The 25,591-nt window shown below is 41.3% G+C and overlaps 1 protein-coding gene across 4 annotated transcripts in view; it reads left to right on the plus strand.

The window, feature by feature from the left end:
- The first annotated feature begins 277 nt into the window (after nucleotides 1-277).
- The window catches only part of rnf128a (ring finger protein 128a), a 33,366-nt gene continuing 8,052 nt past the window's right edge, over nucleotides 278-25,591 (plus strand). Inside the window, exons 1-2 of one of the 4 annotated variants that reach the window (XM_064977980.1) lie at nucleotides 278-799; nucleotides 25,336-25,583. In XM_064977980.1, coding sequence (XP_064834052.1) covers nucleotides 373-799; nucleotides 25,336-25,583 — 675 coding nt within the window. In that variant the 5' untranslated portion in view covers nucleotides 278-372. Of the gene's footprint in view, nucleotides 800-18,755; nucleotides 19,349-25,335; nucleotides 25,584-25,591 lie in introns of those variants that run through there. The other 3 variants (XM_064977978.1, XM_064977982.1, XM_064977979.1) reach the window with 3 other exon arrangements.

Raw genomic sequence — 25,591 nt, forward strand, 5'->3', positions numbered from 1 at the left:
GGCAGCAGTATTGTATTGACATTTAATGCGTTTGTTGACACTGCTCATTTTAAATCCTGCTAGAACATTTCCTCCTATACACATTTAATAGCGCACTGGCCCGAAACTAATGAAGACAGATCGTGTGTTGGAATACAACACTGCAATATTGCAAACAAAAGCATGTGTCAAATCAACAGGCTAACACTCACAGGTAAACCTGGACTTAAAGCTTGTGAGCAAGGTCCACTGAGATAAGAGAGACCACAACTGACGTAGACTTGGTTTATGTTACAGAGAAGGGAGGTATCAGTTTACTGCACTATAGTACCGCGCTCCAGGCAGCCGTTGACCAGGAAGACGGGGCTCGACTGAACTACAGGAGTTGCGAGTATGTTTGAGAGGAAAATGGAAAAGAAAGGCACACATGGATTTGGTTTAAGATTTCTCACATTGCTCTGCCTGATAACTGCTCAACATGCTGGGGCGGACATGGTATTTACGAAAGCGATCGTTCAAACGCGTTACTTTAACACAAGTGACAACCAAACGGTGTTACAGAGCTGTGAGTGTGGATTATATGGGCTCCACTCTTCTGTCACCTCGGTTTCCGGAGAGGTGATTCTTCCTAATTCAAATCCCTTAGCCTGTGGTCTCCAGATAGGCTTTAACAGCTCAGAGCTGTGGATCGCCCTTATTCAGAGGGGAAACTGCACCTTCACTGAGAAGATCAAGACTGCTGCTGAAAGTGGAGCCACTGGTGTGGTTATTTACAACCTTCCTGGTACAGGCGACGAGGTAACGCCCATGGTGCACCATGGTGAGTGATTCGGTTACCTTCCAATTGGTAGTGCTTCAGCCTTTTTGTTTTTCTATTCCTTACAGAATTGCAAGCTTAATAACTAACTAGAAAATGCCATTTACTTAAGTAAATTGAATTAAATGTGGTGACACTGATACACATTTGCAACAATGTACATATGTGAGAGTGGATTCTCAGCCCTTACTAGCATGAAAACTAAATGCAGGCACAGACTGTGTGGAAAATTATTTAAGACTGAGACTCCAATACAACCCAACATGGCAGAGTTATGTGTATCCTTTCAAGTACACCCTTCTCATTAACCTGTGGTGAGTTTAAAAAAATGGAGGTAGTTTTGTTATCAACTGTAACGGCCATTGGTGGAAGAAGGTGAGGACCAAGGTGCAGAGTGGTACATGTTCATATTATTTATTCGAAACTGAACACTAAAATGCAAAACAACAAAGAGAACAACCTAAACAGTTCTGTCTGGTCCAGACAAAAACAGAAAGCAACTACTCACAAAAGCCCAGTGGGAAAAGCTACCTAAGAATGGTTCTCAAACAGAGACAACGAGAGAAAGCTTATTTTATTTTATTTATTTATTTTTAAATTTAACCTTTATTTAACCAGGAAGGGCTCATTGAGATTAAAATCTATTTTTCAAGAGCGCCCTGGCCAAGATAGGCAGCACCAAGTCATTACAAAAAAATGACAGACAGACAACATGGAAAACTACAAGTAATCTAGTAAAAACCATTGAATTCACAAGAGTATAAAACAGCAAATTAAAAACATTGACAGGTCAGGGAATCAGCCTCAAAATCCTTCATCAGTGATTTAAAAACACCAATCGGGACAAGTTCTTCCAGTTTAAAAGTATTTTGTAAGGTGTTCCAAGACTATGGAGCAGAGTACATAAAAGCCCTTTTACCAAATTCAGTTCGGACATTTGGAACAGTTAGCAGGATAAAGTCCAGCGAACGAAGAGAGTACCCACCACATTTCTGAACAATAAAAATGCACAAATAAAAAAGGTAGTAAACCCAAAATGGCTTTGTAAATAAAAGTATACCAGTGACTGCGCCTCCGAGTGACTAGAGAAGGCCAGCCAACCCTGGTATATAAAGTGCAGTGGTGTGTAAGGGTTTTGCAGTTTAAAATAAATCTCAAAGTGCCGTGGTAAAGAGTGTCAATTGATCTCAAAAACTGAGCGGAAACATTCATATATAAAATATCCCCATAGTCTAGTAAAGGCATAAATGTAGCTGACACTAGCCTCCTTCTGGCTTCAAAAGAAAAACAGGCCTTAAAATAAAATCCCAATTTCAGCTTCAATTTTTTTGTAAGTTGTTGAACATGCAATTTAAAAGAGAGGCCGTCATCAATTAAAATTCCAAGATATTTATATGAGGTTACAACCACAATCTTCTTGCCCTGACAGGTGAAAGGTTCAGAGGTATATTTCTTGCATTAGAAAACACCATTAGTTTAGTTTTGTCAGTATTAAGGATAAGCTTCAATTGACACAAGCTTCAATTGACACAAGGTATGTTGGACAGTATAAAAAGCAGTTTGCATGTTCTGGACGAGGCACAACAGTAAATAACAGTGTCATCAGCATAAAAATGAAGTTGTGCATTTTGGACATTTTTGTCTAAATCATTTATATAAATAGTGAATAAGAGAGGACCAAGTACAGAGCCTTGGGGCACACCATTCAAGACAGACAATTTAACAGACATAAGCCCATCAAATTGAGTGCACTGAGTTCTATCAGACAGATAGTTAGCAAACCATGCAACTGCATGCTCCGAAAGACCTATACTCGACAGCTGCCTCTGATTGAGAACCACACCCGGCCAAACTTCAAAGAAATACAAAACATAGAAAATGAGCTTTGAATGCCCACCCTAGTCACACCCTGGCCTAACCAAAATAGAGAATAAAAGCCTCTCTATGGCCAGGGTGTGACATCAACAAAACAATTGGTTAAATATGTGTCCAAAGAAACTGAAATATTTCCTGAGCTTTCTTATCCTAGATACAGGACAGACAATGCGACTGTCTTTTTACCATTTACGAATGTGTTATTTAAAGCATTTCCATGGGCAATAGTAGTAAAGGTCAATTTTTGGGGGGATACCTACAGGGGTCCTAAAATTCTAAATCAAATAGCTAAATGATCCATGGTATGGCCACCTTAAAATAATTCACAAAGGCTTAGACTTTCAGGTTAACTGGTGGAAGACTAGTAGTGACCGGAATTTTTACCATTCAAGTCCCTGAAATGCATTGGGATTTATGGAAATACCGTGGTAGTGTGAAAAGTATAAGTAGTATCAAAAGGTTTGTCAAGCAACAGTGCCCGTCTGCACATTATAAAGTTGTTTTGGTAGCTTGAACGGTTAAAGACCGGTGGCATATCCAAATTCTTCCCATTCAAATCAAATTTATTTGTCACATACACATGGTTAGCAGATGTTAATGCGAGTGTAGCGAAATGCTTGTGCTTCTAGTTCCGACAATGCAGTAATAACCAAGTAATCTAACCTAACAATTCCAAAACTACTACCTTAAACACACAAGTGTAAAGGGATAAAGAATATGTACATAAAGATATATGAATGAGTGATGGTACAGAACGGCATAGGCAAGATGCAGTAGATGGTATCGAATACAGTATATTCATATGAGATGAGATGAGTAATGTAGGGTATGTAAACATTTATATTAAGTAGCATTGTTTAAAGTGGCTAGTGATACATGTATTACATACAGATGCAGTAGATGATATAGAGTACAGTATATACATATACATATGAGATGAGTAATGTAGGGTATGTAAACATTTATATTAAGTAGCATTGTTTAAAGTGGCTAGTGATATATTTTACATCAATTTACATCAATTCCCATTATTAAAGTGGCTGGAGTTGAGTCAGTGTGTTGGCAGCAGCCACTCAATGTTAGTGGTGGCTGTTGAACAGTCTGATGGCCTTGAGATAGAAGCTGTTTTTCAGTCTCTCGGTCCCTGCTTTGATGCACCTGTACTGACCTCGCCTTCTGGATGATAGCGGGGTGAACAGGCAGTGGCTCGGGTGGTTGTTGTCCTTGATGATCTTTATGGCCTTCCTGTGACATCGGGTGGTGTAGGTGTCCTGGAGGGCAGGTAGTTTGCCCCCGGTGATGCCCATTGATGTGGATAGGGGGGTGCTCCCTCTGCTGTTTCCTGAAGTCCACAATCATCTCCTTTGTTTTGTTGATGTTGAGTGTGAGGTTATTTTCCTGACACCACACTCCGAGGGCCCTCCTCCCTGTAGGCCGTCTTGTCGTTGTTGGTAATCAAGCCTACCACTGTAGTGTCTTCTGCAAACTTGATGATTGAGTTGGAGGCATGCACGGCCACTCAGTCGTGGTTGAACAGGGAGTACAGGAGAGGGCTCAGAACGCACCCTTGTGGGGCCCCAGTGTTGAGGATCAGCGGGGTGGAGATGTTGTTACCTACCCTCACCATCTGGGGGTGGCCCGTCAGGAAGTCCAGTACCCAGTTGCACATGGCAGGGTCAAGTCCCAGGGTCTCGAGCTTGAAGACGAGTTTGGAGGGTACTATGGTGTTAAATGCTGAGCTGTCGTCGATGAACAGCATTCTCACATAGGTATTCCTCTTGTCTAGATGGGTTAGGTCAGTGTGCAGTGTGGTTGCGATTGCGTCCTCTGTGGACCTATTTGGGCGGTAAGCTAATTGGAGTGGGTCAAGGGTGTCCGGTAGGGTGGAGGTGATATGGTCCTTGACTAGTCTCTCAAAGCACTTCATGATGACAGAAGTGAGTGCTACGGGGCGGTAGTCGTTTAGCTCAGTTACCTTAGCTTTCTTGGGAACAGGCACAATGGTGGCCCTCTTGAAGAATGTGGGAACCGCAGACTGGGATAAGGATTGATTGAATATGTCCATAAACACACCAGCCAGCTGGTCTGCGCATGCTCTGAGGATGCGGCTGGGGATGCCGTCTGGGCCTGCAGCCTTGCGAGGGTTAACACGTTTAAATGTTTTACTCGCGTCGGCTGCAGTGAAGAAGAGTCCGCAGGTTTTGGTTGCGGGCCGTGTCAGTGGCACTGTATGGTCCTCAAAGCGGGCAAAAAAGTTATTTAGTCTGTCTGAGCAAGACATCCTGGTCCGTGATGGGGCTGGTTTTCTTTTTGTAATCCGTGATTGACTATAGACCCTGCCACATACCTCTTGTGTCTGAGCCGTTGAATTGCGAGACTACTTTGTCTCTATACTGACTGAGTGTTTTAATCGTTGCTATGGGAACGACATCGTCAATGCACTTTCTAATGAACTCGCTCACCGAATCAGCGTATTCGTCAATGTTGTTGTTGGAAGCAATGCGGAATATATGCCAATCCACGTGATCGAAGCAGTCTTGAAGCGTGGAATCAGATTGGTCGGACCAGCGTTGAACAGACCTGAGCGCGGGAGCTATTTGTTTTAGTTTCTGTCTGTAGCCAGGGAGCAACAAAATGGAGTTGTGGTCAGCTTTTCCCGAAAGGAGGGCGGGGGAGGGCCTTATATGCGTCGCGGAAGTTAGAATAGCAATGATCTAGGGTTTTACCAGCCCTGGTCGCGCAATCGATATGCTGATACAATTTAGGCAGTCTTGTTTTCAGATTAGCCTTATTAAAATCCCCAGCTACAATGAATGCAGCCTCAGGATATGTGGTTTCCAGTTTTCCAGTTCGTTCAGGGCCATCGATGTGTCTGCTTGGGGGGGAATATATACGGCTGTGATTATAATAGAAGAGAATTCCCTTGGTAGACAATGCGGTCAACATTTGATTGTGAGGAATTCTAAGTCAGGTGAACAGAAGGACTTGAGTTCCTGTATGTTGTTATGATCACACCACGTCTCGTTAATCATAAGCCATACCCCCTGCCCCTCTTCTTACCAGAAAGATGGTTGTTTCTGTGGGCGCAATGCGTGAAGAAACCAGCTGGCTGCACCGATTCCGTTAGCGTCTCTCGAGTGAGCCATGTTTCTGTGAAGCAAAGAACGTTACAGTCTCTGATGTCGCTCTGGAATGCTACTCTTGCTCGGATTTCATCAACCTTGTTGTCAAGAGACTGGACATTGGCGAGTAGTATGCTAGGGAGTGGTGCGTGAAGTGCCCGTCTCCGGAGCCTGACCAGAAGACTGCTTCGTTTGCCTCTTTTACGACGTCGTTGTTTTGGGTCGCCGACTGGGATCCATTCCGTTGTCCTGGGTGGAAGGCAGAACACAGGATCCGCTTCGCGAAAGTCATATTCCTGGTCGTAATGATGGTGAGTTGACGTTGCTCTTATATTCAGTAGTTCTTCCCAACTGTATGTAATGAAACCTAAGATTTCCTGGGGTACCAATGTAAGAAATAACGTTAAAAAAAATACTGCATAGTTTCCTAGGAATGCGAAGCGAAGCGGCCATCTCTGTCGGCGCCAAGAGCTCTTTTTATGCATATTTAAACAGTTATAGTTCAAGTATAAATAGTATCAAAAAGCTGTGTACAAGAAACCTTTTTGAGACAAGTCTGCACCTTTTAAAGTTCAAATGGTGTCTCTAGCTTAAACGGTGACTCGTTTTACCCTAAATTTTTCCCATTCAAGTCTATGGCCATTGAAATCAAATCCAATTTTATTGGTCACATACACATGGCTAGAAGATGTTATTGCGAGTGTAGCGAAATGCTTGTGCTTCTAGTTCCGACAGTGCAGCAATATCTAACATGTAATCTAACAATTCCACAACAACTACCTAATACACACAAATCTAAGTAAAGTAAAGGAATTGAATAAGAGTATATATAAATATATGGATGAGAGGATGACAAAGCGGCATAGGCAAGATGCAATTCATAGTATAAAATACAGTATATACATATGAGATGAGTGATGCAAGATATGTAAACATTAAAGTGGCATGTATATAGCCTCGCAATTGTTATTTTACTACTGCTCTTTAATTATTTGTTACTTTATTTTTTATTTTTTGGTATTTTTCTTAACTGCATTGTTGGTTAAGGGCTTGTGAGGAAGCATTTAACTGTAAGGTCTACTACACCTGTTGTATTCGGTGCACGTGACAAATAAAATGAGATTTATTAAAGTGACTAGTGATCCATTTATTAAAGTGGCCAATGATTCAAGTTTGTATAAAGGCAGCAGCCTCTCTGTGTTAGTGATGGCTGTTTAACACTCTGATGGCCTTGCGATAGAAGCTGTTTTTCAGTCTCTCGGTCCCAGCTTTGATGCACCTGTACTGACCTCGCCTTCTGGATGGTAGCAGGGTGAACAGGCAGTGGCTTGGGTGGTTGTTCTCCTTGATGATCTTTTTGGCCTTCCTGTGACATTGGGTGCTGTCGGTGTCCTGGAGGGCAGGTAGTTTGCCCCCGGTAATGCGTGCAAACCGCACCACCCTCTGGAGAGCCTTGCGGTTGTAGGCGGTGCAGTTGCCGTACCAGGTGGTGATACAGCCCGACAGGATGCTCTCGATTGTGCATCTGTAAAAGTTTGTCAGGGTTTTGGGCGACAAGCCAAATTTCTTCAGCCTCCGGAGGTTGAAGAGGTGCTGTTTGGCCTTCTTACCATTTCAGTTTGTACGTGATGTGTATGCCGAGGAACTTAAAACTTTACACCTTCTCCACTGCTGTCCCGTCGATATGGATAGGGGGGTGCTCCCTCTGCTGTTTTCTGAAGTCCACGATCATCTCCTTTGTTTTGTTGACGTTGAGTGAGAGGTTATTTTCCTGACACTACACTCCGAGTGCCCTCGCCTCCTCCCTGTATGCTGTCTCGTCGTTGTTGGTAATGAAGCCCACTATTGTTGTCGTCTGCAAACTTGATTATTGAGTTGGACGTGTGCATGGCCACACAGTCATGGTTGAACAAGGAATACAGGAGGGAGCTGTGCACGCAACCTTGTGGGAACCCTATGTTGAGGATCAGCAAAATGGAGGTGTTGTTTCCTACCTTCACCACCTGGGGACGGCCTGTCAGGAAGTCCAGGACCCAATTGCACAGGGCGGGGTTGAGACCCAGGGCCTCAAGCTTAATGATGAGCTTGGAGGGTACTAATGCTGAGCTATAGTCAATGAACATTATTCTTACATAGGTATTCCTCTTGTCCAGATGGTATAGGGCAGTGTGCAGTGTGATGGCGATGTAATCGTAGGTGGACCTATTGGGGGCGGTAAGCAAATTGAAGTGGGTCTAGAGTGACAGGTAAGGTGGAGGTGAAATGATCCTTGACTAGTCTCTCAAAGCACTTCATAATGACAGAAGTGAGTGCTACGGGGTAATAATCATTTTGTTCAGTTACCTTTGCCTTCTTGGGTACAGGAACAATGGAGGCCATCTTGAAGTATGTGGGGAGAGCAGACTGGGATAGGGAGAGATTGAATATGTCCTTAAACACATTGGGATTGGTATTTATGCAAATGTTACCAACCTGCTCGATTCGGTCTTATGTAAATTTGGAATTGTGTTTTTTACATTGGATAAAAGTAGAGACTCAGAGATAGAAAATGGTATATAATACATTACAGTTGAGGAACAATGGTAAGGTAATTCTGCTTTGATAGTTGATAAACTTGTTACCCCACTTTTGAGAAAAGCCATGACAGGGAGACATAGTGGAGTGGTAACGCGCATGCAAGCAGTTGCTCCCGACGCTACTTGGGTACACTGCAGCATCCACAAGAGGCTCTTGCTGCCAAGGGAATGCCTGACAGCTTGAAAGACGTTTTGGACACAACAGTGAAAATAGTTAACTTTGTTAAAGCAAGACCCCTGAACTCTCATGTATTTTCTGCATTATGCAATGATATGGGCAGTGACCATGTAATGCTTTTGCAACATACAGAAGTGCGCTGGTTATCAAGGGGCAAAGTATTGACACGTTTTTTAAAATTGAGAGATGAGCTTAAAGTTTTTTTTCTCACTTCTCACTTTTCTCACTTGCATGACGACGAGTTTCTCACACGACTGGCCTATCTGGGTGATGTTTTTTCTCTCCTGAATGATCTGAATCTAGGATTACAGGGACTCTCCGCAACTATATTTAATGTGCGGGACAAAATTGAGGCTATGATTAAGAAGTTGCAGCTCTTTTCTGTCTGCATTAACAAGGACAACACACAGGTATTTCCATGATGGTATGATTTTTTTGTGTGCAAATGAACAAGCTTACGGACAATGTCAAACGTGATAACGAAGCACCGGAGAGAGCTGGGTGCACAATTATGCAGGTACTTTTCCGAAACAGACGACACAAAACTGGATTCGTTATTCCTTTCATGCCCTGCCTCCAGTCCACTTACACATATCTGAACAAGGGAGCCTCATCGAAATTGCAACAAGCGGTTCTGTGAAAATGGAATTTAATTAGAAGCCACTGCCAGATTTCTGGATAGGGCTGTGCTCAGAGTTTCTTGCCTTGGCAAATTGCGCTGTTAAGACACTGATGCCCTTTGCGACAATGTACCTATGTGAGAGTGGATTCTCGACCCTCACTAGCATGAAAACTAAATACAGGCACAGACTGTGTGTGGAAAATTATTTAAGACTGAGACTCTCTCCAATACAACCCAACATTGCAGAGTTATGTGCATCCTTTCAAGCACACCCTTCTCATTTACCTGAGGTAAGTTATTCACAATTGTTGATGAACAAATAAGGTTTTATATGTAAGATTGCTAAATAAAGAGCAAAATGATTGATTACTATAATATTGTTATTTGTGCCCTGGTCCTATAAGAGCTCTTTGTCACGTCCCACAAGCCGGGTTGTGACAAAAACTCACACTCATTCTTATGTTTAATAAATGTATCGTACAGTATGTGTATGGCAGGCTTACAATGATGTTTGGGAACCACTGGTCTACGCCCATTCAGCATCGTTCACACCCTCTTCAGCCTAAACCCCACCAATCTCTTTAAGGATTCATATGTGAGGCCATGTGCTAAACAGAGTGAGTACGGTAGTGTAATAAACAACCAAAGATTTCAAGACTAAACACTGTTTTATAATACATCTACATTATACACGTCTGTAGACAGTCGCATTGACATCTATCGTTGTCTGTTATCAAACTTGTCATGATTGTTATAAAAAAAGTATAAACCCAAATACGACAGACTGCATGACATCAGCAGCCTGGTGGTCCAAAATAGCTTTAATGTTGTATTTTAACACCAATAAACTGTTTAAAAATTAATTTAGTATATGTCAATCTAGCAAACCAGGCAAGTAACTTTCTAAACAATGTTTTGGTTAGTTTCTGGCTTGTTAGCTAGAAAACGTTAGCTCGCTAGGTAGTTCAAATAATAACAATATCATAGCTGACAAAGTTTTAACCTCAGCATATTTTTATTGATTATTACAGAAAAATGAACTCACAACAATAGTATTATTTAAAAGTTAATGGCAAGCAAATTACAAAATATAGCTAACGATTGTGAGTGTGACAAAATAAAAGCAGGGCATTCTACCCGAGAATTTTTTAACTTGGACACTGTCCTTTTGACCTAACATTATATCCTAATTTGACTTTGGTGCTGTCATGTTGTTATTCACATTACCATCTCTGGAAAACACACGCAAAATAAAATAAAATCTGTTTATTTGCCACATGCATGGGATACAGAAGGTGTAAACGGTACAGTGAAATGGTTACTTGCATAGTGGATTCTTTTGTTTAGAAATGTAGCTAGTTAGCTAGCTAAACAATGAACCATAATCCCAACTCATACCTTACCACTATGCATGAATCTGCAGGGAGCTAAAGCTGACCAACTAGGTTCAATGCTAAAGCCTAATGTTAGCTAGCTAGCTAACTAGCAATGCAATTTGCTTTCTGAGATACAAATAATATTACTACACAGATCATACACGTAACGTTAGCTAGCGAACCAGCCAGTGAATGTTAGCTAGCTAGCTAACAGTACACTTTAAATTCCAATGAAAACGACTTTGACAAAATTAGAAAATTATAATATCTGAAACTGTAGCTAGCTAGACACTCTTACCCATATACATGGCTGTACGCTTCTCTCTCTCTGTCACGGATGCCATGGCTGCCTTTAGTTTGATGATGTAATCCGGAGACAGGTGTTTTATACAACAGTGTTCTCTTTCGACTCACTCCGCATATTTGCAATCAAACAGCATTATTTTCTCCATCTCCTTAACTATCATACTCTGCTTCGACCGGGCATTCCACTGATTTCAAAACTAGGTCAACTTCTTCCGTGACAACAACACTGTTGATCGCTGTTTTAGAAGACTCTACAACGTCTGGTTCAATGAAAATGTTTCTACCTAAAATCAGGGATTGCCGCATCATCGGATTAAGTTGTTGAAAGTGGAGAGCATTAGCATCACTTTTGCAGTTCTTCGTGATGTCTTTCAAAAAAGCCACGTTAGAAAGGATTACCAAGACATACTGAGCAGCTCATGTTATAGACAGAAGCATGGCAGACCAATCCAAACTCATCTCTCAGCATGTCTAGCCCATCCATTATCTCAGCCAATCATGCCTAGCGGGAATGTTCCTGTCTTTTTCCGTGGCTAAACCAACTAGGCTCGTAATTTAACGATTAAATTTGTATTTACAGATGGCATACACGTTTGTTATTAAGGCACTTGACCGTTCACAAATAATTTTGATCAAAAATAAATGTTTACATTCAAATGCCTCTCCTGGGAAGTAGTGACGTGCGACATACGACCAATTTACTGAAACGAGTCCCAAATATGGTTGTAGTGTAAAAAGTATTAGTAGTATATAAAAAGAAATTCAAGCACGCTGACCAGTGGTGGTCTGGACGTTTAAAAGTAGTTTGGGTGTTGGTAGCTTTTACGGTTTTGGCGCTACAGGTGGCAGCCAATAATAATAAAATATGAAAAAAAAACATTTAGGTTGTGCTTTGCTTTTCATGAGTGCATTGTGAAGTTTAATTGAATACAAAAATAAAGCGAACTGGATGGAAAATATCTTAAATCTTCAACATAGAAATGCTATGAAAAATAATTTACAGATACTCATTGCAAATTATGGAGTAATTGATTCACCAAATTATAGTATGAATGAGGAAACTAAATAGTTTAAGCAATGTCTCCTCCATCTCCACTGAATGATAACAGTAAGGATTTTTCCCCTAGTAATAATGTAAAATTAACAAATTGTACAGAAATACCTGTGTGAAGGCCAACTTACAGAGGAACTTCAAGGCAATTAAATACTTTCAGTCTGAAAAAACCCCAGGGCTTGATTGCATACCAGTAGAGGTACAGTACCAGTCAAAGGTTTGGACACACCTATTCAGGGGTTTTTCTTTATTTTTTTACTATTTTCTGCATTGTAGAATAATAGTGAAGACATAATTATGAAATAGCACGTATGAAATCGTATAGTAACCCCCAAAAAAGTGTTAAACAAATCAAGTTATATTTTATATTTGAGATTCTTCAAATAGCCACCATGAATGCATTTCAATTAACAGACTTGCTTGCGCCAAGATACACGAGCAATGGACATTAGACATGAACATTAGATCAGTGTCTTTGTGAGATGTGGTGTGGTTGAACGGATGATCTCAGCATGTGTATTCCGAACCGTAAAGCATGGAGGAGAAGGTGTTATGGTGTGGAGGTGCTTTGCTTGTGATACGGTCTGTGATTTATTTAGAATTCAACGCACACTTAACCAGCATGGCTACCACAGCATTCTGCAGCGACACTCCATCCCATCAGGTTTGGGTTTAGTGGAACTATCGTTTGTTTTTCAACAGGACAATGACCCAACACACCTCCAGGCTGTGTACGGGCTATTTTACCAAGGAGAGTGATGGAGTGCTGCATCAGATGACCTGGCCTTCACAATCCCCGACCTCAACCAAATTGACATGGTTTGGGATGAGTCGGACCGCAGAGTGAAGGAAAAGCAGCCAACAAGTGCTCAACATATGTGGGAACTCCTTCAAAACTGTTGGAAAAGCATTCCAGGTGAAGCTGGTTGAGAGAATGCCAAGAGTGTGCTAAGGTGTTATCAAGGCAACGGGTGGCTATTTGAAGAATCTCAAATATAAAAGATATTTAGATTTTTTTAAACACTTTTGGTAACTACATGATTCCAAATGTGTTATTTCATAGTTTTGATGTCTTCACTATTACTCTACAATTGAGAAAATATTAAAAATAAAGAAATACTCTTAAATGAGTAAATGTGTGCACACTTTTGACTGGTACTATATATATATGTTTTTTAAATACATTTTTTTTAAACAAAAGTAGTGCACTGAAATAGTAAAATAGTAAACAAAGACAAACCCTTGAATAAGTAGGTGTTCTAAAACTTTTGACCGGTGGTGTACCTAACTCTTTCGCTACGCTACGGCATTAGATAGTCGGATAGGGTGTAAATGAGCCCCTGTGGTTTCATCAAACACTATCACCACTTTTCACTCCGACACATTATTACTTTTGCTTCCTACCTTGGCCCTTTTTATGCTTACTTTATTAGTTGGTCCACTGCTTTCTGTATCATGGTCTGTCTTCTTCCTATGTCTTTCCACTACTGACCAATGTCAACCCGTTTTGAGCCCCACCTGTTTAGCTAAAAATAATGTTATTGTATGTTATTTTGCCATTAATTCATGTCACATATCAGTTTGCAAACAATGTAAAGACGAATGTATTGAATGAATAAAGACACATACAAACATGGTCTCTTTCTTGCTTTCTTGAGTAAGGCAGCTTCAAAATGCAGGTGTTTCAGCCGAGCTCAACGCTTTCTGTGGTGAAGTGGCAGCCAGTGGAAAATACAGTGTAGGCGTTGGTAGTCTTCTCTAGCTGTGCAGTGATTGGCTCTGGTGTTCTGTAACTGATTGGGGACACTACGTCACCGCAGAATCTACAGGGAGAGCTAGGCAATTCAAGCCCCATTGGGTGCTGTCATAGATTTACATGAGAAGTGCCCATCCAAGAAGGCTCAAGGTCATTGGCCACAGCTAAAATGAGATCAAATAAAATAAAACAATAAAATCATATTTTATTTGTCACATGCGCCGAATACAACAGGTGTAGACCTTACAGTGAAATGCTTACTTATACAAGCCCTTAACAAACAATGCAGTTAATAAAAATAAGTGTTCAAGTACTTACTCAAATAAACGTAAGTAAAAAATAATTAAAATTAAATACTAAATTAAAATAAATAGAAAAATAACATCATTAAGGAGCAACAATAAAATAACAGTAGCGAGGCTCGATACAGGGGGTACCGGTACAGAGTCAATGAGCGGGGGCACAGGTTAGTCGAGGGAATTGACGTAATATGTACATGTAGGTAGAGGTAAAGTAACTATGCATGGATAATAAACAGAGTAGCAGCAGCGTAAAAATGGGAGTGGGGGGGATGCAAATAGTCCAGGTAGCCATTTGATTAGCTGTTCAGGAGTCTTATGGCTTGGGGGTAGAAGCTGTTAAGAAGTTTTTGGACCTAGACTTGGCGGTCCGGTACTTCTTGCCGTGCGGTAGCAGAGAGAACAGTCTATGACTAGGGTGGCTGGTGTCTTTGACAATTTTTTTGGGCCTTCCTCTGACACCGCCTGGTATGGAGGTCCTAGATCGCAGGAAGCTTGGCCCCTGTCATGTACTGGAGAAACTCCTTCCCCTCCAGGAGACTGTCAAACATGATGACAACACCACCCCAACGGGTGTTGCTGGGTAGCTTCAATGTGGTACTCTTATTCTTCTCACTTTGCTTGGTGAGGTAGATTGCTGCTATAACTTGATTACCCTTCACATACCTAACCATTTCCTTAGCTCTCTTGTAGAGTGTATCCATTGTTTTCAGTGCCATGATGTCCTTGAGGAGCAGAGTCAATGCATGAGCAGCACAGCCAGTGGGTGTGATGTGAGGGTAGGACTACTCCACTTTAGACCAAGCAGCCTTCATGTTTGCAGCATTGTCTGTCACCAGTGCAAATACCTTCTGTGGTCCACGGTCATTGATGACGGCCTTCAGCTCATCTGCAATGTAGAGACCGGTGTGTCTGTTGTCTCTTGTGTCTGTGCTCTTGTAGAATACTGGTTGAGGGGCGGAGATGATGTAGTTAATTATTCCTTGCCCACAAACATTTGACCACCCATCAGAGATGATTGCAATACAGTCTGCTTTCTCTAGGATTTGCTTATCCTTCACTTGAACTCTGCATCCAGCAAATGAGTAGATAAAGCATGTCTGGCTGGAGGGATGTATGCTGGGCGAAGAACATTCAGAAATCTCTTCCAATACACATTGCCTGTGAGCATCAGAGGTGAACCAGTTGCATACATAGCTCGTGCAAGACATTCATCAGCATTTCTCTGACTATGTTCCTCAATTGAGTCAAAAAAACTTCTGATTCAAGGAGAACCATAAGCTGTTGCTATTGATAAGGTGTCTGATTCATCATTTTCACCTCGAATAGAAGTAGAGGGACTTTTGTCAGAGGTTGCTTGTTGTGAGCACTGAGGCAACTTTATGCACTTGGCCAGATGATTCTGCATCGTTGTTGCATTCTTCACATATGTTTTGGCACAGTATTTGCAAATGTACACAGCATTTCCTTTTACATTAGCTGCAGTGAAATGTCTCCACACATCAGATAGTGCCGTGGCATTTTCCTCTAAAGATTAGAAAACAATTGTCAAAAAAACCCAAATACAATTCCATGTACAGATAAATAATAATAAGTAATAGTCCTGCCACATCCGACGATTGTCATAGCCGGTGTAGTACGATTCAATCTTAGTCCTGTATTGATGCTTTGCCTGTTTGAAGGTTCGTCGGAGGGCATAGCGGGATTTCTTATAAGCTTCCGGGTTAGAGTCCCGCCCCTTGAAAGCAGCAGCTCTACCCTTTAGCTCAGTGCGGATGTTGCCTGTAATCCATGGCTTCTGGATGGGGTATGTACGTACGGTCGCTGTGGGGGTGACATCATCAATGCACTTGTTGATGAAGCCAGTGACTGTGGTGTACTCCTCAATGCCATCGGAAGAATCCTGGAACATATTCCAGTCTGTGCTAGCAAAACAGTCCTGTAGCTTAGCATCTGCGTCATCTGACCACTTCCTTACTGAGCAAGTCACTGATACTTCCTGTTATATCTACCTTAGCTTTGATTGGACTGATCATGTCAACATCATACTTTCAGAATCTTAGCTCGGCAAGCAGTCATCATCATGAATCACGTTGACAATCTGCTGGCAAATCCTTCTCAATCCTTGTCATATGAAGAGATATCATATATAAAACGTGTCGGTGCTCAGCGGCCATTGGACGTAAACATTTCACACAAGTCGGAAATTCTACTTTAAAATGTTTTTATTTATATACTTTTTTATTTAATCTTTATTTAACTAGGCAAGTCAGTTAATAACAAATTCTTATTTACAATGATGGCCAAACCCAGACGACGCTGGGCCAATTGTGCACCGCCACATGGGACTCCCAATCACTGCCGGATGTGATGCAACCTGGATCGAACCAGGTACTGCAGTGACGCCTCTTGTACAGAGATGCAGTATGTTAGACCACTGCTCCACTCGGGAGCCCAACGAGTGGTTTGGTAGGAATCAGTGGCTAACGGCAAACGTCACAAAGCAATCACTATTTTGCTTCCCCTGCCTGCTATTCAGTGGATAGGGTGTGTGGTCCAAGTCTGGGTTTAAGGATTTAAAACATTTGTCTGAAAGGGTCTCTTTTCCAAGCTTAAAAGGATAAACATTCACACGGAACACCATGGGACAGTAAAGGTTGAATACATTGGCCATGCTGTTAATCCAGCATGACTTCTGCCGCTTTCAAAACAACTGGAAACTAAAAACTCAGAATTCAGTGAGTTCAGAAAAACTCACTGACTGGGAAAATAATTTTGAACGGTGATCCAACTCGGAATTCCAAGTCGGGAACTCGGGCCTCTTTCTAGAGCTCCGACCGGAAGATCACTGACGTCAAGTTTCCGGTTGTCTTGAAAGCACCATAAATCCAGAGAATGCCAGATCTGATGACAAAATTTGCCCTCAAGAAAGACCGCACAGCACAAGGTGAGTCCAAAAATGTATTGTATGCTGCTGCATAAATTATGTGATATGCCAGGGAGATATCTATACTGTTGCTAATAAAGTAATATTAAGCGTACGTTGTGTAGTAAGCTGTTAGTAGCTCACCCTAATAATTTGGTCTATTTTCCCATCTTAATTTTGCTTACTGCTCTGACTTGGTGGTGCACATGTAGCCTATAGCCTGTTTTAGAGAAATGTCATCATCGAATATTGTAAGAGCTTTCATTGTCTGCTTATATGCCCCCTTTATTTATCCTAGGGTTCTGACTTGGTGTACAGGGAGAATACTGTAAGAACAGCCCATGTTCTGAATTCTGTCGCTGTACATTTCAAAAGTGCTGAACAAATACTATGACTATGTCGGTCCTAGCTCGCTGTCTTAATCGAAATTATGGATTGCCTCTTATCCACTCGTCGTCCCCTTATGCCATAGTTTGTACATCTCAATTGTCAGTAGAAACCAAATTTGTTTAAGCAAGTCATCCATATCAGCAATGTTTTTTTAAAGGCAGTAAATGAGTCTGAATGAACTGTTTTGCTGCCAAATAAGGCTCTGCTGATAACAAGGTGTAGCAGTGATAAGGATTCACTCCATGGTGCTGAAAAATAAATCTCTGCGGTTGGGACAGCTTTATGTAGTTCCTAACAGTTTGTGGTCCCCGTTATAGTGCAGTTAATGTATTGTTTAGTTTTGTATACTGGCTTTGCTGGTATGCATTAAAACACTTTTTTCGGGAGCTTACCCAACCAAGATGTACATGCTAAAATTGCTACTGGATCGACTACTCACACGAATCCTCTTAGGATCCCTCCCCCTTGACCCATCTTCTCCTTTCTTCACTGCCTCAGCATATGACACTCTCTGCACTATAGCGTTAGACCCATGCCTCGGAGCGCCTCTGGTGTCAAACATAACATCCCTAATATGGCACTACTTTAACTAAAACGAAAAACAAAAAGGCAATTAAAACTTGTTGTATAATTAATTAATATGATTTGTTTGTTTAGGATTCCTGGCAATGTAAATGTTTGTATGTATGCTTGTTTGCATGTGACTATTCCTCTTGTTTGTTGATATTTATTAATAAAAACAATGTTTTAATAAAACATAACATCCCTACCTGTTTGCCCCTCCCACCTATCTGTTTAACGTCTCAGGTAGGCCTAGCCCGCGAAAGTCAGCATGAACAGAATACAATAATGGACTAATATTTGCCATATTCTAATAATTATCATGTGCCAACGGCCAGTGCCATGTTGAATCTTGTACTCCTGTAGATCTGAAAGAATTGGATAGTTAAACTTGCCAGCCAACCAGAAAAGCAAGACGAAGCAATTCAGGCATGTTTGAAAGTCATTACAAACAAAAATGTATTTTCAAGGTATTTATAATTACATGTTGAGTGAAGCTTTATAGTTATGTGATGACATCAATTATTTGGCAATCATCATTTATTCGAAAACACAGTTTCCATCATAATTTGTCGCAAGTAATAAAGTTCGACCAAATAAACATGCACTCCTGTCGAACGAATAAAAATGTTGTTGATCTTAAGAACATATCTCCTTTTTGTCGTTTCATTACACATCTCACAATGTTTATTGTTTTGCTTTTGTCGAATAAACGTGGGTCAATGGAAACCTGCCTATTATTGCACTGTTCAATCAATTGCTGTCCTTTCAGCAACATAGGCTAACGCCTAGCCTAACATCAGCAAATTTGCAAGCATTTTATCGTTAACATGGTTATTTCGCCGTAAATAACCATCGAGGTTTGGTTTAAATGTGTGCTTCTCCTTTAAGCATGAAGATGGGAGTGTACTACTCAATTTGACCTCGACGAAGAGGACTGTTCGACTTCAAACTAGTTCACCTGTCAGCGGCGTCTGACATTATATTCCGAGTTACATTGCAACTTTTTGTTTAAAAAAAATCTCATACCTTTATCGACTGTTCAACGCGGAAAGGCATTATAGAAACCCACGTCGTAAACAGGATTATGGAACCTTTAGCGAAACGGTATCTATTGTCATGGCTGTTTGTGGCTTCAAGTCTTCAGGTGACGAGTTTGCATTTTGCGGATGCGACTTACATATGTACAGCCTACCTGAATGTGTCGTTTATTGATTCTGTAAACAACGAAACCGTATGGCGACAAGAGGAAAGCGGACTATATGGACAACAATCTCCTAAAGTCACAGTGATGGGCGACGTGTATTTACCTGATCCGATTTACAGTTGCGAAAGTAATACTTTTTATGATGTACCCAGTGGGTCAAAGGGCTGGATCGCCTTAATTCAACGCGGCCAACAATGTTCTTTTTCAGAGAAGATCAATGTTGCGGCCAGTAAAGGAGCTATTGCTGCTGTAATTTTTAATGATCTTGGTACAGACAATCGAGTCATCCAAATGTCGCACCCAGGTATGTAGCCCACATCAACATTGGCAACTCTGCTATATATTAGCCCATAGACGTTATTAACTACCTTGAGCGTCTTCACGAAGGTATCTATCCGGAGGAGTTTTGTTATTAAGAGCCCCGACACTCGTTCTGGAAGTTAAAATGCATCGCTTGCGGTACGGTTTTGGAAACATATGTACTATCTTTCAAATAAGCGATAAATAATACAAACAAAAGGTTAAATGACTAATCACATTTTTATAGGGTTAATGTTCCACCCTGTCATATCTCAGTTTACAGCGCTTGTTTACGTAAAACAGGCGAAAAACGGAGCCCACCTGTGCTAATTACCTAGCATGATCGAACACCTGTGTGTAAGGGTAACTGGGGAGGAAGTGTAGTTCGTCAGCTTTGTGTATGGATCTGTGCAAACATGTTACAGTGTACCTTTTTAACTTATTATTTCTCGCTGATATCTTGTGACATCACAAGCGATTGTTATTAACCTTTCTAAACGACAGAGCGTCGGAATTGTAGTTAGCATGGTCCCACTGCTAATCGGTGTTTATAATTGACAACTTTTAAATATGCACTATGCAAAAATCGCTCCGCAATATCCTGGTTGCTAAAATTATAATTGTCACAAACGGATTTACAAAAAATGCAAGTGTAGTGTAGAGAATCATTGTACCATCTAAACAGCTGTGAAATATTTTTTTTATAGCCAAAAATATTGTAATTTCAGCTGTTTAAAGCTGGTGTACAAAACCGAAAGTACAAGACGAAAAAACGAAACTTAAGAACGGGAAGCATATAAATATCGCATATAGAACATATCTACAGCTTCTTTTAACTTGCTTGCAATTAGAATTAAACGTTATATAACTCACTCTTCTATGTGAATGTGATCCAGTCACCCAAAAAGTTAAATATTGCAGAATGCTTTGTTAATGCCTTGGGTTCTGGAGAACAACTCTACATGTGTTCCACTTCATTCACTCAATACTTTTTCTCAACGCCTAATGGTCAAGATAAGTTGGTTGAAACCATCGTTTATAGTTAAATTCTAATGTTCACTGAATACCTTTTAAGAGTCTACATCTGGAAATGATTAGCAAAATTGGTTCCCTCTGCTAACAGTTCTGAAGAAACCCTTTGTAGGCCTACACTTGTCTCATTATGTAGCATAGCCTTGAAGTAGACATGGTAGCTCATCTTTCCATTCTGCCTGCTCTTTCTACCATTATTTCTACAATATAGACACTTAAAACTGCAGTAACTTTTTGCATCCAAATTCACATAGAAATGTGTTACAGATCTGTCATTCTCATTGAAAGCAAGTCTAAGAAGTTGTACGTCTTCTATGTGCACTATTTCTATGCATGCCATTAAATTTAGTTCTTTCATCTTTTTCTTTTGGTTTTGTACACCAGCTTCAGACAGCTGAAAATACAATATTTTAGGTTATGGAAAAATATATTTGTGGTTCAGATGGTACAATGATTCTCTACACTAGCTTGTTTTGTCACAAACTGAAATTAAGCTAACTACTAGAATTTCAGTGACCAGAAAATGGCTATTTCTGCACAGTGGATCTTTAATTAAGTGGTGTTGACTTGCTGAAAAACAATAGTAATTCACACCGGTTGTACATTCATCCCTGTGTGTGTGTGTGGGGTTATGATTTTAGATTTGAACTGAAACCGCAATTAACCTTGTAATATTTAGTCCCTATGAACTGTACAGTGTCTCAGCTAATTTAGGGAATACGGACAACATTTATGAAATGTTGTTTCTGTTTGGATGAGTCACATGGTTGTCAGAAACGAGGGGCCTCTGTTCTAGTGTGATAAGTAAGGTTTGAAGTCAACTGTGTGTAAACATCTAAATAGTACTGTACTCAGAATTATAATTAAATTCTAGTGAAGTACTTGTTAACCTAAAAAAAGTAAAAAATATTCCAAGTTGACATTGTTGGCTAAAACAATTGAGTCTTGTTCAATGTCGCTCATCTGTGCTTGACTGGTGTAAGCTTTATGCACCAGTTGTCATTTCCAATTTAGATCATTTTCATTGTGTTGAATGCAACTAGAAATTAACATTAAGTCCTAACACTTACTGAGACAGGCTGGATGACAACCTGTGTAATGGATCATTTGATTGTTTAAAACTCTGAAGATGTGTGCTTTCACAGAGAACAATGCACATTGACACTAATATTCCATAACAAGTGGAGTTTGTCTACACATGAGGATCCGGACAAGAAAATCATCACAAAATCGTCTGGAAAACCCTAACCGTGTGACCTACTAACTCATAAGTACCACCATCTAAAGATAGGAGACTCACGAACACTGCTCTACGACATCCGCAAGCTTTAGGAAGTCGTCTGAACTCTGTCACGAACGTCCTCATTTCTCACAAAACTGACCCTCTAGACCAAACCGTTGGAGCTACAAACTCATGTCACCAATATCAAAAGGGAAGACTCACAAACACGAAGGTGTCTGTTCTGCTCTATGATGCACACGAAAGTAACCCAGTACCGGGCTGTAAAAATTACAGGAAGTTCATATGGGGTAAAATGTGCCACAAATAACATGACCAAACATGGTTCTAAAATATGTATTTCTTTTCCCCCTGAGTTATCTCATGGATATAGAACAGACACTTCAAAACCTTATCCTAATTTTACATATTTTTTTATTTAACCTTTATTTAACTTATGATTCATTTAAAAAAAAAATGAAGTAAAGGCCAAATTAAATGTTTCATCGAATACATTTTATATACACTGCTCAAAAAAGTAAAGGGAACACTTAAACAACACAATGTAACTCCAAGTCAATCACACTTCTGTGAAATCAAACTGTCCACTTAGGAAGCAACACTGATTGACAAAAAATGTCACATGCTGTTGTGCAAATGGAATAGACAACAGGTGGAAATTATAGGCATTTAGCAAGACACCCCCAATAAAGGAGTGGTTCTGCAGGTGGTAACCACAGACCACTTCTCAGTTCCTATGCTTCCTGGCTGATGTTTTGGTCACTTTTGAATGCTGGCGGTGCTTTCACTCTAGTGGTAGCATGAGACGGAGTCTACAACCCACACAAGTGGCTCAGGTAATACAGCTCATCCAGGATGGCACATCAATGCGAGCAGTGGCAAGAAGGTTCACTGTGTCTGTCAGCGTAGTGTCCAGAGCATGGAGGCGCTACCAGGAGACAGGCCAGTACATCAGGAGACGTGGAGGAGGCCGTAGGAGGGCAACAACCCAGCAGCAGGACCGCTACCTCTGCCTTTGTGCAAGGAGGAGCAGGAGGAGCACTGCCAGAGCCCTGCAAAATGACCTCCAGCAGGCCACAAATGTGCATGTGTCTGCTCAAATGGTCAGAAACAGAATCCATGAGGGTGGTATGAGGGCCCGACGTCCACAGGTGGGGGTTGTGCTTACAGACCAACACCGTGCAGGACGTTTGGCATTTACCAGAGAACACCAAGATTGGCAAATTCGCCACTGGCGCCTTGTGCTCTTCACAGATGAAAGCAGGTTCACACTGAGCACGTGACAGAGTCTGGAGACGCCGTGGAGAACATTCTGCTGCCTGCAACATCCTCCAGCATGACCGGTTTGGCGGTGGGTCAGTCATGGTGTGGAGTGGCATTTCTTTGGGGGGCCGCACAGCCCTCCATGTGCTCGCCAGAGGTAGCCTGACTGCCATTAGGTACCGAGATGAGATCCTCAGACCCCTTGTGAGACCATATGCTGGTGCGGTTGGCCCTGGGTTCCTCCTAATGCAAGACAATACTAGACCTCATGTGGCTGGAATGTGTCAGCAGTTCCTGCAAGAGGAAGGCATTGATGCTATGGACTGGCCCGCCCGTTCCCCAGACCTGAATCCAATTGAGCACATCTGGGACATCATGTCGCGCTCCATCCACCAACGCCACGTTGCACCACAGACTGTCCAGGAGTTGGCGGATGCTTTAGTCCAGGTCTGGGACGAGATCCCTCAGGAGACCATCCGCCACCTCATCAGGAGTATGCCCAGGCGTTGTAGGGAGGTCATACAGGCACGTGGAGGCCACACACACTACTGAGCCTAACTTTGACTTGTTTTAAGGACATTACATCAAAGTTGGGTCAGCCTGTAGTGTGGTTTTCCACTTTAATTTTGAGCGTCACTCCAAATCCAAACCTCCATGGGTTGATAAATTTGATTTCCATTGATAATTTGTGTGATTGTGTTGTCAGCACATTTAACTATGTAAAGAAAAAAATATTTAAGAATATTTAATTCATTCAGATCTAGGATGTGTTATTTTAGTGTTCCCTTATTTGTTTGAGCAGTATATATATATATATATTACACACACACACACACACACACACACACACACACACACACACACACACACACACACACACACACACACACACACACACAGTTGAAGTCGAAAGTTTATATACACTTAGGTTGGAGTCATAACTTGTTTTTCAACCACTCCACAAACTTATTGTTAACAAACTATAGGTTTGGCAAGTCGGTTAGGACATCTAATGTCCATGACAAGTACATTTTCAATTTAAACAATTGTTTACAGACAGATTATTTAACTTATAATTCACTATCACAATTCCAGTGGGTCAGAAGTTTACATACACTAAGTTGACTGTGCCTTTAAACAGCTTGGAAAATTCCAGAAAATTATGTCCGGGCTTTAGAAGATTCTAAAGCACCTTCAGTGCCTCTTTGCTTGAATCATGGGAAAATCAAAAGAAATCAGCCAAGACCACAGAAAAAATAATTGAAGACCTCCACAAGTCTGGTTCATCCTTGGGAGCAATTTCCAAACGCCCGAAGGTACCACGTTCATCTATACAAACAATAGTACGCAAATATAAACACCATGGCACCACGCAGACGTCATATCGCTCAGGAAGGAGACGTGTTCTGTCTCCTAGAGATGAACGTACTTTGGTACGAAAACTATGTTATCAATCCCAGAACAACAGCAAAGGACCCTGTGAAGATGCTGGAGGAAACAGGTACAAAAGTACCTATATCCACAGTAAAATTAGTCCTATAATCGACAACCTGAATGGCCACTCAGCAAGGTAGAAGCCACTGCTCCAAAACCACCATAAAAAAAGCCAGACTACGGTTTGCAACTGCACATGGGGACAAAGCTTGTACTTTTTGGAGAATTGTCCTCTGGTCTGACAATTCAAAAATAGAACCGTTTGGCCATAATGACCATTGTTATGTTTGGAGGAAAAAGGGGGAGGCTTTCAAGCCGAAGAACACCATCCCAACCGTGAAGCACGGGGTGGCAGCATCATGTTGTGGGGGTACTTTGCTGCAGGAGGGACTGGTGTACTTTACAAAATAGATGGCATCATGAGCATACTTCCAAAGTTGTGGCAAAATGGCTTAAGGACAACAAAATCAAGGTATTGGAGTGGCCATCACAAAGCCCTGACCTCAATCCTATAGAACATTTGTGGGCAGAACTGAAAAAGCGTGTGAGCAAGGAGGCCTACAAACCTGACTCAGTTACACCAGCTCTGTCAGGAGGAATGGGCCAAAATTCACCCAACTTATTGTGGGAAGCTTGTGGAAGGCTACCCGAAACATTTGCCCCAAGTTAAACAATTTAAAGGCAATGCTACCAAATACTTAGTGTATGTTGTCATTTGCTCAATGACTGGAAGTCAATGGGAACAGCTAGCATGTCATTGCGCTAGAAACAATGCACCCCCCACCATTGCCACCACTGCTGGAGGAAAAAAATACTATGGGAAACATACTTTGCCATAGATATGTTTTGACATTAAATTACACCATATTCATACATTGCTCGTTAAATATTTTTGATAGACACATTAGGCCTATAGTGAAATTCAGTTTAGGGCACTTGGGGGCATATTTAAGGCCCAGCCTGTGTACGTGTCTGAGGATAGTGTGATGTTTCCTCATACTTTGTTTTCCCCCTGGTTACAGGAACAGAAGGTATGGTTGCTATCATGATTGGTCACCGACGGGGCATGGAGATTGTTGAGCTAATCAGGCAAGGGATTCCGGTCTCGATGACTATTGAAGTGGGTAAGCAGCATGGTCCCTGGATGAGCCACTACTCTGTCTTCTTTGTCTCCATCTCCTTCTTCGTGGTAACAGCAGCCACTGTGGGCTACTTCATCTTCTACTCAGCTCGCCGCCTCAACAGCGTTCGTCTACAAAACCGCAAACAGGTCAGTCT

This window comes from Oncorhynchus masou, chromosome 11 (genome assembly GCF_036934945.1).
Source record: "Oncorhynchus masou masou isolate Uvic2021 chromosome 11, UVic_Omas_1.1, whole genome shotgun sequence".
Taxonomy (NCBI): Eukaryota; Metazoa; Chordata; class Actinopteri; order Salmoniformes; family Salmonidae; genus Oncorhynchus; species Oncorhynchus masou.